The following is a 14,245-nucleotide window of genomic DNA, read 5'->3' as shown; positions in this document are numbered from 1 at the left end:
AGACCTGCCCTAGGACCCAGCAATTGCACTGCTGGGGATCTACCCCAAAGATACAGATGCAGTGAAATGGCAGGACACCTGCACCCCAATGTTTATAGCAGCAATGTCCACAATAGCCAAACTGTGGAAGGAGCCTCCGTGTCCAACCCAGGATAAAGAAGATGTGGCATATACATATACAATGGGATGTTCCTCAGCCATTAGAAATGACAAATACCCACCATTTGCTTCGACATGGATGGAACTGGAGGGTATTATGCTGAGTGAAGTAAGTCAATTGGAGAAGGACAAACATTATATGGTCTCATTCATTTGGGGAATATAAATAATGGTGAAAGGGATTAAAGGGGAAAGGAGAGAAAATGAGCGGGAAATATCAGTGAGAGAGACAGAACATGAGAGACTCCTAACTCTGGGAAATGAACAAGGGGTGGTGGAAAGGGAGGTGGGCGGGGGGAGGGGGTGAATGGGTGACGGGCACTGAGGGGGGCACTTGATGGGATGAGCACTGGATGATATGCTATATGTTGGCAGATTGAACTCGCATTAAAAAAAAAGTCCAGGGCAGCCCCGGTGGCGCAGTGGTTTAGCGCCGCCTGCAGCCGAGGGCGTGATCCTGGAGACTGGGGATCGAGTCCCACGTCAGGCTCTCTGTATGGTGCCTGCTTTTCCCTCTGCCTGTGTCTCTGCCTCTCTCTCTCTGTCTCTATGAATAAATAAATAAAATCTTAAAAACAAAACAAACAAACAAACAAAAGTCCACTGGAGTATCTGGTACTCAGAATCAATATTGTTTTGACCTTTGTAGCTTGAAAGAAGCTCATTACATATTCAGAGACCCAGAAGCTTTTAATAAATAAAAAAGGAAAGGCATTCAATTGGGTACTACGGTGGACTTAATATACGTTCCTAAATTCTTTGGCACTCTTTCCTTCAAGAGGTTCTCTCCTCCCCTTACTCATGGGCTGGGCTTAGTAAGGATTTCTAATAAACACAAGGTAGAGGTGATGGTATGTGATTTCAGAGACCTGGTCAAAAAGGCACTGTGACTTCCTCCTGGCTCTCTTGGATCACTCTATCTGGAGAAGTCTGTCATGTCATGAGAACAGGCCTCTAGGGCAGTCCGGGTGCCTCAGCGGTTTATCACCGCCTTCCGCCCAGGACCTGATCCTGGAGACCCAGGATCGAGTCCCACGTTGGGCATCCTGCATGGAGCCTGCTTCTTCCTCTGCCTGTGTCTCTGCCTCTCTCTCTCTCTCTTTTTGCGTGTGTCTCATAAATAATAAATAAATAAATAAATAAATAAATAAATAAATAAATAATTTTATTTATTTTTTTAAAAAAAAGGAACAGGCTTCTATGTTGAGGAATTGAGATCTCTTGCCAATGGACAGCAAGGAGCTGAAGGCTCCTGTCAACAGCCATGTGAGTGAGTTGTTATCTTAGAAATGGATCCCCCACTCTCAGTCAAGCCTTCAGATGACCGCAGCCCCTGCTAACATCTGATTACAACCACACGAGAGACCACAAGCCAGAACCACCGAGCTAAGGCCTTCCAAACTCCTGACCTATGGAAATTGTTAGTTAAAAATGTTTGCTTTAAGCCACTAAATTTTGAAGTGCTCATTATGCAGCAGCAAATAACTAATAGCTTGTACCCTCTGAGAGAAGTTCTTACCCACTGAAACAAGGTTGCTATAGTTCTCCAGCATCACGTCCCTGTACAGGTTTCTTTGAGCACAGTCCAGCTGCTGCCACTCTTCCCAAGTGAAGTCCACAGTCACATCCTTGAATGACACAAATCCCTGTAACAGGACATTCTTGTTCAATCTAAAGTGAAAAACACTGGGTAATGTGTAAAAGATGTATGAGAAATTATTGCTGTTTTAATCATGCAGAGTTATCATAATAAGTTAAAGAACATGTTTACTACAAGGCCAGTTTTACTATGTGGGAGAAACAGAACTCCTATCTGAAAAACTTTCCATCAATAAAACACATATTAGGCCACAACACAACCAGCATTATTTGATGCTCAGAATACAAATATGAATAAAACACAGGAAGTTTATGGAGTGGTAGATGGAGACAAACAAGTAAATATATAAATGCTATGGGGTGTTAAATAGGTTATAATAGAAATAGGAAAGAAGAAATAATTCTATTTTGGGAGGGTGAGTTGGGTTTTGTAGAGGATGCATAGTTATGAATAACGAAAAATGTAAAAATATGTTTTAAAAGTAAAATAACTTTTTTTGAAATGTTAAAAATGAATAGTGTAAACTCCAGTAAGTTATGGAGGAGGGGATAAGATCATTATAGATGGAGGAAGGAGTAAGAAAAAAGCCATGGAGACATGAAAAGGAACATGGAAAATTCAAGGAACTTTTCATACCTTTGGAATAATGCTCAGACATTATTTATTCATCTACCATTTCTACAATTTTTTACATATCTGCATGTCATTCACACTATTTTTGACTTAACAATTTTAATAAGTCTTATTTAAATAAATGATTTTAAAAGGAAACCACTAAAGGGAAAGCCAGTATCAATTCCTGAAATGAAGATAGCAAAAATCTGCAAAACAAGCATATACTGATGAAATGTCATGTATAAGGTTTACTTTAAAATACTCTAGAGACTCCTAACTCTAAGGAAATGAACAAGAGGTAGTGGAAAAGGAGGTGGGGGGGATGGTTGACGGGCACTGAGCGGGGCACTTGATGGGATGAGCACTGGGTATTATGCTATATGTTGGCAAATTGAACTCCAATAAAAAATATATACAAAAAAAAATACTCTAGATAACAGGGGCACCTGGGTGGCTCAGTTGGTTAAGCATCTGACTCTTGATCTCATCTCGGGTCTTGATCTTAGGATCCACACAGTGTGGAGCCTACATAAAAATAAAAACATATAAACCAAAAAGATCTAGAGAACGAATAAAGGAAGAAAGAGGGGAAAGATGTAAGATTGGAAAAAACATTGATAATTGTTGAAAATATATGAAGAAGTATAGGAGTTTATTAAACTGTTCTCTAAATTTTTGTGTGTTTGCATTTTCCATTAAAGAACTTATAAAAATTAAATACAACAAAACCATTGTTTTTAAAGTTTAAGTGAAAATAAAAACAATAACATAAGAGCAATATTTAATTTAATATTTAATTTAATTTATTATATTTAATAAATAATATTTAATTTATTTTTTAAATGCCTATTTAGAAACAATGAGAAGAATAGAATAATTTATGATTAGTTAGTAGTAAAGTACTACTTTGTTTTTACTTATTTTTCAAACCATGATAAGGTTCCACCTCAATAAGAGAATTAAATTTTTTTTTTAATTTTTATTTATTCACTTATGATAGTCACACACACAGAGAGAGAGAGGGGCAGAGACACAGGCAGAGGGAGAAGCAGGCTCCATGCACCGGGAGCCCGATGTGGGATTCGATCCCAGGTCTCCAGGATCGCGCCCTGGGCCAAAGGCAGGCGCCAAACCGCTGCGCCACCCAGGGATCCCGAGAATTAAATTTTTAAATTTGATGTTAATCAAATCCAACCAAGATATATCTGAAAGACAGTAGGAAGATGAGGGAAGGAGAGCAGTCAACTAAACGTGCTTGGGTTTTGGGCTAAGCAACTTGCATCTCACTAAAGTCCAGAAAGCAAGGAAGAGCAGGTTTGGGTGGAAGGGAGAGGTAGAATCAAGAATTCTATTTGTCCAACAATAAAGGATAAATGATTCAGTTTAAAAATGGGCAAAGGACTTCAATAAACATTTCTCCAAAGAAGATATGCAAACGGAAATAAGCACATGTAAAGATGCTCAACCTTATTAGTCATGCGGGAAATGCAAGTCAAAAACCACAATGATACAACTTTACACCTAAGAGGATGGTCATAATCAACAAAATAGAAAATACAAGAGTTAGCGAGGATGTGGAGAAATTGGAACCCTCATACATTCCTGGTGGGAATGTAAAATGGTACAGCTGCTGTACAAAACACTGGGGCAGTTCCTCCAAAAGTTAAATGTAGAATTACCATATAACCCAGAAATTCCACTACTAGGTGAGAACAAAAGACCCCAATAATTAGAGAGCACGAGCTGAAAGATAAGACGGATTCCCTCATGTCAAGGGAGAGAAACTATCCTTTCAACCAGCCCAAATAACCATGGGAATCAAAACTAGTTAGTGTAGCCTGAAGTGACAAACCTGTACAAAAGTCAACAATAATCACAAAACCCCTTGCAAAACATCTGATCATGTTCTCCAGTGGCTGGCCCACCCTGAAGCTACCACCAGCTACAGCGAGCTGTATCCTGTCTGGCATTCTGCTCCTGAAGTTACACTTAGGACCTGAGTCTAACCAACTGAACTTGCAGGTTTTTCCTACCTTCCCCTTCCAAGCACATTAGGTGTATCTATCTTGTAGCTGAAGGCTGCCATCCCCCAGTTGACACACTGTATGACAATCAAGCTTTCTCTTGCCTGATTAAATCTTTCATTCCAGGAATTTTGGTTGACATAGGTATATACCCAAGATTTGAAAACAGATACTCAGAAAGATACTTGTGTGCCAGTACTCATAGCGGCTTTACTTACATAAAGCCAAAAGGTAGAGATAACCCAAGTGTCCATCAGTAGATGAATGGATACACAAAATGTGTTTATATGAAAGAATATTACTCAGCCCTAAAAAGGAAGGAAGTTCTGATACATGCTACAGCATAGATAAACCTTGAAAACATGTTAAGTGAAATAAGTTAGATACAAAAGCACAAATTTCATATGATTTCACCTCTGTGAAATATCTAGAATAAGCAAATTCATAGAGGCCAGAAAGCAAGTTATGAGATTACCAAGGGCTGTTGGGAGAATTGGGGGTTATGGCTCAGTGGGCATGGTTTCTGCTTCATGTGATAAAAAAAAAGTCTACAAAACAGACAGTGGGATGGATTCACAAATTGTGAACATAATTAATACCATTGAACCGCACACTTAAAAATGGTTCAGATGGCAAATTTTGTTATAGTTTACCACAAAAATTCTATTGGCAAACAATTTTATTTATTTACTCATGAGAGATACAGAAAGAGAGGCAGAGACACAGGCAGAGGGAGAAGCAGGCTCCATGCAGGGAGACTGACCCGGGACTCGATCCTAGGAATCCAGGATCAGGCCCTGAGCCAAAGGCAGATGCTCCACTGCTGAGCCACCCAGGTGTCCCTCTATTGGTCCAAATTAACTTTGTTTCCCTTGTGAGATAACTGCCCCTGGCGTAGTTTCTATCTGTGACTCGACAAGGAGTAAACTTACATAGTTCCGTTATCGACAGTACTGATAATATGATTTATAATAAACATATATATATATATATATATATATTTGGTCTTTGTAGTTCCTAGCACTGAGCTCCTAAAACCCTTGGAATTTTCAATGATGAAAGGGATGATGGTGTCTTTTGTTAGGTTAATGAGGTGGCTTCTGGAAAGCACCTAAGGTGGGAAGGCTGGTCACCAGGGGAACCAAAAGAGAATAGACAGTTGGAACTTTCTGTCCCATTCCTGATTTGGGGGGAGGGAGGGAGGGCTGGAGGTTCAATCCATCAACAATGGCAAATAATTTAATCAATCATGCCCACATAATGAAGCCTCCAAAAAGACGCTAGAGAGTTCAGAATGCTTCCAAGTGCCAGATGCCAAGCCTTGAATTCCACGCTTCTTTGTTCAGAACATTGTCTTACGAATCTCTTCATCTGATTGTTGATTTGTATCTTCTAATATCCTTTGCAATAAACTGGTAATCTAGTGGGTAGATTGGTTTCCTGACTCCTATGAGCCACCCTAGCAAATTAATAGAACCGAAGGAGGCGGTTGTGGGAACCTCTGATTCATAATTAGTCAGTCAGAAGCATAGGGCTTGTGACTGGCATCTAAAGTGAAGGACAGAGTACTTGACCTATAGGATCTGACATTATCTCTAGGTGAGTAGTGTCAAAATTGAGCTGAATTGTAGGACAGACAGCTGATGTCAGAGATTGCCTGGTGGTATAAGGAAGAAACCCCACAAGTTGGAATTGGTGCAGAATTATAGGTACATAACCCAGTATTCCCTGAACTTTTAAAATCAGAGACTGGATATTGTGATATGACAAGAAACATATTTTGGTCTTCATCCCTGGCTCCTAGTCAGAATTTTTAAAACCTTTGTAATTTCCTAAGCAATAAAGGTGTGAGGAGCATCTTTTGTTCTAATATTTGTCTCTGACCCTGGTTCCTAAACCTAGAACTCCTCTAAAATCCTTAGAATTTCCTAGATGACAAGAGTGTCTTTTGTTCTAATGAGAACACACACACACTAATATGTAACTTAAAAAAAACATAAATTATATATAAACACCTCAATCAATCCTGAGATATTATGGCCATTAAAAAGATATGTACGTAAGAGTGCCTGAATGGCTCAGTCAGTGGAGCATCCAACTCTTGATTTCAGCTCAGGTCATGATCTCAGGGTTGTGGGATCAAGCCTTGCGCCAGGCTCTGTGCTTAGCATGGAGTTTGTTTGAGATTCTTTCTTCCTCACCCTCTGCCCCTCCTCCCAGTCACGTTCTCTCTCTTGTCTAGCTCTAAAATTAAAAAAAAAAAAAAAAAGATATGTAGGTGGTTCTCATCTATTCTCCCCATACCCCAGGGGATCACCTTGCACATTCCCTAAGGAATGGATGCTCCCCACTTTGAAGACAACTATACTGAAACTGTGTGCTACACAGTGGGTATAACCAAAGGAACATTATAGACAAAAATTAGACATATACCTTCAAATAAAAACATCTAAAACCATAAGACAATCACAACCATTAAGACGTTTGCTAGCAGCATTCAGCTAAGTGATAAACCAAAAGAAATGAGCAAATTCACTTCATTCCCACTATCCATGAAGCATACTCACTTGATATACACTTTAAGTCCCTCAACCTATTGCATTTTAAAGGAAAAATATTTGATTATTTATTGGTTAAAAACTGCAAATTAAAATTGATACTATTATAACCTTTACTAATATTAACTCCTTGGAATAATTTCACAAACTTTTATTCATGGATCAAGGCAGACTTTTTTTTGACAGCTATGTACTTAGGCCCCATGATTTTACCACCTAGAAATTGAATTCTGCTTTGACATTATGCCCTATGGTTATTTGGAGAAGTGGTTTAAGAAACAGCTATGGAGAAGCCTCCTATGGAATTTATCATGGGTTGGTAAATGTAAAGGACACTGCCTACTATATTATATGTATGCATCAAGAGAATAATTTCAAACCTAAATGCCAAAAATTCTTTACTTCCCTCAAGAAAATATCACATTTACTATAAATCCTATCATTGCAGATGATATGCTCAACTTCAATGAACTATGAAAGATCCTATAACTTATATGACTATTTCACATTTCCTTGGTCTAGATCATCTATTTTATTTTCCCTGATCTCTATTTACATTTTTTTCATTTAATCAAATTAATTATTTTAAACTGCCTCAAATACAATTAAAAGTAATATGGGGTATAAATAACTCACTTACCTGAGACTTAGTCATTTTCTGTTGCTCTTCAGAAGGCCCAGATATCTGTGAAGACAGAGCCGGGATGAGCCGGGATGAGCCGGGATGAGCAGGGAGGGGACTCAAGGCCCACCTTGAGTCTGGGCCTGCCCTGTGATTCTCAGAATCATGAGCCTAGAAATTCCTATAACCAACTACATAGAGGACTCCTCTTCAGAGAATTCCCCTTTCAAAGGTTCCTTTGAGAGACCACAAAAGATTATGCTGTGATAACATCAACTTACTTACAGTTCTGAAAGGGTCAGGCCATGGTATGTTTTACTTTTGTGGATGTGTATCCCATTATATATTTAAGAAGTTCCTCCTCCTTTGACCCCAAAATTCTATAATTAGATATTTATCCTAAAAAAAAATAAACATGGATGTACATAAAGATATATCTGCAGGGATATTCATCACGATGCTGCTTGATTACTTAAAAAGTAGAAAAAACCCCTAGGTGTTCAACAACAGGGGCTGGTTAAATCGGTCATCGAAGGTTAGAATTCTAGTCATTAAAATATCTTAGAAAAATATTTACAGATTTGGAAAAATCTTCTTGTTGTATTACAAAGCAAGAAAAATAGGTTATAAAACACTAAATATGTTGAAATGTATTTGAAAGACCAAACAAGCATCTGAAAGGACATACATCAAAATGTCCCACTGACCTCTCAACCCAAATTCATACCAAGGAAGTTCTAAAGGATACAATTCACTAGCTCAATACATTCAATGAGCTCTAACAGTCACCCTCATCCATCTAAAATGTACAGGATCAGTTCACATGTCATCCCCTCTAGAGAGCCTTTCCAAACGCCTCCTGGACAGACTCAGTCATTCCTTCCTCGGACTTTCCCACAGTGCCCAACACTCTACAGGATACAGAGGGTTTTCCTGATGGAGGCTCAAGGCAAGGGATGACGAAGCCTGATCTAAGACTGTGGCAGTGGGAATGGGGAGGACAAACTGCAGTGATGCCGGGGAGGCAAAATCACCGGGATCAGAAGATTGTTGGGACGTGGGGAGAAAACCACCTGGCACCAGGATGTGTACTATGGCCATCTGGAGGAAGAGTGATGAGAAGGTGAATTATGGAGAAGGAAGATGATGTACTACTCTATTTCCACCCTGTTAAGACTGAAGTTCTGTGAGCAAACGAGATGTGTCCGGACGGTGGGCTACGTGAATCTGGAGCTTGTTAGAAATGTCTAACAATGTGGTGCCGTAGATTGGCAGGTCATGGCTTAAAAGGAGGAAGCTGACACAGTGAGCGGGCTTGAAGTTGTGCGGGGATTGAAAGGCAGGCAAGGGTTTTTTGAGAGGCTCTGGCTTCAAGTACTTAGCTGGCTACAAGACAGTAGTGGAGAATGGAAACTGCCTGAAGCCCATTCACCAGATAGGTGCAAGGATGGAGACCCCTGGGGAAGGACGGGATCTGTCCCCCTGACCCCACATCCTTACAGGCACAAACCCCGTACGAGAAAACCCAGCACACAGTATGTGTGCAGTGCAGCCCGCGTGCAAACTGCCACGCTTCGGGGCTGGGGCGCCCACCACTGGTCTCGAGCCATCTGCTCCCCCAAGCTACCCCCCAGGCTGCCAGCAGTTGCCCACTGCAGCCCCACACGCTGACCCCAAAAGAGCTCTAGAAACCGACATCGGGCTTCAGGGCCCAGGACCCAAGCAGGGGCTCTGAGGGCCTCCGAATCACCGACACGCCCAGGTGTCAGTCCCACCGACTCCCACCCGGTCGCTGACCCTCCTCGGAGCCCAGTCCCAGCAGCGCCACCTAACACCGACCTCCAGCGGGCGGCGATCGCTCTCTGGACCGAGCCTGCATCACCACGGACCGCTAGAGATGCTCACTCGCGGATCAAACATGATGCCCTGACTCCCAGCACCGCAGCCAGCCACTGACACTTCCCTTTAAGAGAACCGAACCCCTCAACTCCCAGCCTCGCCTGCAGGGCCCCCCGCAGAGCGTTAGCCGCGTCCCCGCCCGGTCCCCATCCCGCTGCGGGGGCTGCGGACTCTCCGGCATTAACCGCGGAACCAGGCTCAGCCCGCGACCTGCTTCTATCGCGAGACTTTCCGAGTGTCCAGGCGGTCTGAGCCCCGAGATTAATATGGCGGCGCCCAGTGAGCGGAACGTGTAACGGAGTGGGAGCCGCCATATTCTCAGTAGGTGTTGGTGCCGTACAGGAGAGAATCCTTAATGCTAGGGAAGGTAGAACTGGGATACGGAAGCCACGGAAAAGATGTACTGGGACAATGTGGGAGCAAAACCATAAAGTAGGCGGCAGCCTGGGTGGCTCAGCGGTTTAGCGCCTGCCTTCGGCCCAGGGCGTGATCCTGTGGTCGCGGGATCCAGTCCCGCGTCGGGCTCCCTGCGTGGAGCCTGCTTCTCCCTCTGCCTGGGTCTCTGCCTCTCTCCATGTGTCTCTCATGAATAAATAAATAAAATCTTAAAAAAAAAAAAAAAAAAACGTAAAGTAGGAAAGCATCCCAGGTCTCTGAGGATGGAGTCCGGGAACCTCCGGCTAGAAAGCAGCGCAAGGTGCAAGTGAAGATGGAGCAGGAGGCTGGGGACACGGGGGAGGCCACTCCCGTTACTGTGAGCCCCCGCCCAAGTCCGTTGACCTACAACACATTGCCTCGCTTTCCCCAATATCGGGTATATTAATGATAATAGCCTGCTTACCGCGGTAGGTTATTTAATTTCGGCTCTGAGGTGGATGTCAAGAGGGAGCAGTCAGAACGCTTTCACCCGGTGACCTGCAGCCAGTCATCCTGGAAAGTGATACTCAAGTGTCCTTTCCTGGGAACACTTTCCCAGATTGGGACGGGGAGACCCTGCTAAAGACGCCTCAGATGGCGCAGAGGGGGGGGTGTTTGAGGGTAAACTCTGTAGGATAAAGCTACGTCTGCTTCTCAACCTGGTCTTGAACTTGCTCTGTGGCTTCGGTTCTCCCACTGTGAGCAGGAGAAGTTTGTGAAATACTCATTTGGGTATTTCAGTGTTTGCCCACATAAGGCAGAACGTTTCAGTGTCAGTGTCAATGAGAAGCACTTCGGAATCCATGCAGTTTTTTTAAAAAATAATAATAATAAATACCATACAATAGTGTTATTACTGTTAAGTTAAATGAGGAGGCTACTAGACTGAGGTGGTTCTAATGCCTTAGCAACCCTGGTAAGCAAACCCAAACCTAAGGGTATAAATGCCTCAAGGTTAAGAAATCAAAACCTAAAGACAACCAATCACAAATGAGGCTTTCCCAAATCAGACAACTGCCTAAACTATAAAGCAATCAAATAATTTCCTTGCTTTGCTTCTGGGTCTTATCTGTAAAAGTCTTGCCTCTAGCTCTTCTCCACGGAGCACTTCTAACCAGCTTGCGGTTTGGTGCTGCCCAATTTGAGTCAGTTACTACTGTTCAAACTTAAAAATTTTAATATGTCTCAGTTTATCTTTGAACTTTACTACAAAATATCCCACCTTAACTGATGCTGAAAGACACTATGCAATAATTCTCCGGGTTCACTCAGCTCTTTAAGTCAGATACGGTGGATGTCATGCTTCTGGAATGTCCTCCACAACCTTATGTTAGGAAAAGTTCTATTTGTGCTTCAAAACTGGGCTCCAATATCCTGTTCTAAGTTTTTTTTTTTTTTCCCCATAGCTTCCTGGCATCTGTGCCTTTTTACGGGCACAGCTGCTTATGCCTTCCTCTATCACGGTCATCACTGCCTGGCACTGGGATTTGCAGTGTTTGTCTTTTCTCCCCTGTGGTCTGATAGCTACTCAGGGCAAGAGTGTCAGAATCAGCTTAGTTTCCCTTTTTTTGTTGTTGTTTAATACATATTCAAGTCTACTGAGTCTTCCATCATAATGTATGGGCTCATTCATTGCATCACTCACACACATTTATTATTTTCATGCGTGGTAATGCAAGGAAGGAGCTTAGAATTTGAGAGTGACAATGTAATGTGGTCAGTGGCCAGACAGGCATGACTGGTGTTGTGGGGGCACAGTAGGAGGTAACTACCTTGGTCAGGGACTGGGTGGTAATGGTGGGGGTGTGGGAAGGGGCTCTCAGAAAGGCAAAGGACATGATTTTAAAACCCGAGTCTGGGAAGGGGAGCAGTTTTCAGGAAAACAAGGTGAAGAAGGGATGTCTCAACAGAAAAACAGCAGGTATATACCACTTCTCACATACCTGATAGCAGACTAATCCCAACTCTATGTTCAGGTGGTTCCCTCTGTTAGGAATTCCCACACACTCCTACTTTGGGGGATATTCCATGCCAAAACCAGGGGAGCCTCTTATGCTTTGTGAGGCCCCAAATTAGTGCCCTTTTACATGTATAATCTAATACAGAGGTCTGCAATCTACAGCCCTGAGGTAAATCTGGCCTGCTGTCCATTTTGTATTTTCATCTTACTCAAACAATGAAAACAATTCTTACTTTCCAAATACTCCAGGTTAATCACACTGTGTGTTTGTGGGGGGGATGTTCTGTTCAATATTCCACTCTACTCTCAGCTGGCTTATAAGGTGAAAGGAAACCTGGCCAGACAATCCATGGAAATGGCGTTAGGTACCGCAGGGGGAAAAAAAGGCATGGAATCTTACATGCAGCTGTGTGTAAATACGTGATAGCTGTGTGTAAATGTGTGTGTAAATATGTGATACCTACTTACTTTGATACAAATTTCTAATACAAATATTGCCTCCAGTCAATCAAATTATAATAAAAATGAATCTAAAACTAGTGGTTCATATAGATTATTATAGAAAGGAGATGCAATCAATCAGGGAAAGCATATACAATGGAAAAAAAAAAACAAGGGAAGACCCCTGGAAAATCTCAACTGGTGAGGGATAAAAGAAAAAGGAACTGATGATGGGAACAGAGGAGAGAGGGAGGGTGTCAGAGGATCAATGGTGAAATATTTCAAGGAAGAGGGAAGAATCAAACATCAGATGCAACCAAAACCCCACTAAGATAGGACACCTGGGTGGCTCAGCAGTTGAGCATCTGCCTTTCACTCAGGGCAGGGTCCCAGGGTCCCGGGGTCCTGGGGTCCTGAGATCGAGTCCCACATCAGGCTCCCTGCATGGAGCCTACTTCTCCCTCTGCCTGTGTTTCTGCCTCTCTCTCTCTCTGTCTCTCATGAATAAATAAACAAAATATTTTTTTAAAACCCACTAAGATAAGGACCCCCAAAAATGTCTCTTGGATTTGATAAGAGCAAGATGGTCTTTTTAGAGACTGTTTTAATAGTAATGGTAAAGACAGAGCCCTACCGCAAGTATAAACATGAACTGGGGAAGTAGAAACACCAAAGTAATACCAGTTTTCAAGAAGCTTGTACATTAAAGGAGAGAAAGATGAGGATTCAGATTATAAGCTGGTATTTGTAACATACAAGAGAATTTAAGCAGGTCAAAGACGGAATTGTTTCCTAAGAAACCACATGTCTTCAGACAGTTATGAAGACATGGATAAAAAATTCAATAGAAAAAAGGACAAGTACCTCAATAATAATTAAAGATATGTAAATTAAACAACGAACTTTTCCATATTGTTAACATTTTTAACATTGATAATAGTCCATATAAAGAAATCAAATCTGGAGTTATTCACACATACATGTAGATGGGAGGCAGACAATTTGGCAATACTCTTGAAATTTACTATGTGCCAAAACAACTTTAAAAAAGAAAAACAGGGCAGCCTGAGTGGCTCAGCAGTTTAGCTCTGCCTTCGGCCCAGGGCGTGATCCTGGAGTCCTGGGATCAAGTCCCATGTCAGGCTGCCTGCATGGAGCCTGTTCTCCCTCTGCTGTGTCTCTGCCTCTCTCTCTCTCTCTCTCTCTTTCTCTCTCCCTCTCTCTCTCTCTCTCTCTCTCTTTCTCATGAATAAATAAGTAAAATCTTAAAAAAAAAATAAGGAAGGAAGGAAGGAAGGAAGGAAGGAAGGAAAGAAAGAGAGAGAGAAAGAAAGAAAGAAAGAAAGAAAGAAAGAAAGAAAGAAAGAAAGAAAAACAAAGCAGGAGGGCTTACTATCTTTACCTGACTTCAAAACTTAGTATAAAGTTACTGGAATCAATTTAATGTGATATTGGCATCAAGATAGATACATAGATAAATGGAACAGAGTCCAGAAATAGACCCTCACATTACATATTCAGCTGATGTTTATTTAACCCTTAGTATTGGTGGTATCAGTGGCAAGAACGGAGGCCATGTGGAGTTTGTGTCAAGCCCCAGTAGAACAACATAGGCTCCTGGAAATTTGGACCAAGACCAGGCCATCTGCAGTGGAGGATTAGAAACTTTTGTAAAACATCTCCCGGCAAGCTGTCGTATCCTGGTAAAGACAAAATGCACGACTACGGGACACTAAGTGACTTCTCCACCAGAACTACCCATTATGAGGTAGAACCTGTCAAAACTATCAAATCATGAATTAAGTAGGTTTAGAAAATATCCATTTTCAGATACAAGTGGTACATTCAGGAGCAGCAGATATGAGCAAGCATATGGCAACCACCACTGCTACATCAGCATCCCCTACAGGAACTTCAGGTTGATGTCTAAATACTCTGAGCTCTTTGTGT

At 41.9% G+C, this 14,245-nt stretch overlaps 1 protein-coding gene across 1 annotated transcript in view; it reads right to left on the bottom strand.

Annotated features, from left to right (window-relative positions):
* The window catches only part of LOC121496250 (zinc finger protein 420-like), a 34,086-nt gene extending 24,477 nt beyond the window's left edge, over positions 1-9,609 (bottom strand). Inside the window, 3 exon segments of the mRNA XM_041764632.1 lie at positions 1,679-1,805; positions 7,597-7,641; positions 9,418-9,609. Of these exon segments, the coding sequence (XP_041620566.1) occupies positions 1,679-1,805; positions 7,597-7,611 (142 nt within the window). The 5' untranslated portion in view covers positions 7,612-7,641; positions 9,418-9,609.
* Between the last annotated feature and the right edge of the window lie 4,636 nt (positions 9,610-14,245).

Source organism: Vulpes lagopus, chromosome 7 (genome assembly GCF_018345385.1).
Source record: "Vulpes lagopus strain Blue_001 chromosome 7, ASM1834538v1, whole genome shotgun sequence".
Lineage (NCBI taxonomy): Eukaryota > Metazoa > Chordata > Mammalia > Carnivora > Canidae > Vulpes > Vulpes lagopus.
The sequence above is the reverse complement of the archived record's forward strand: the minus strand, read 5'-3'. Positions and strand labels throughout refer to the sequence as shown.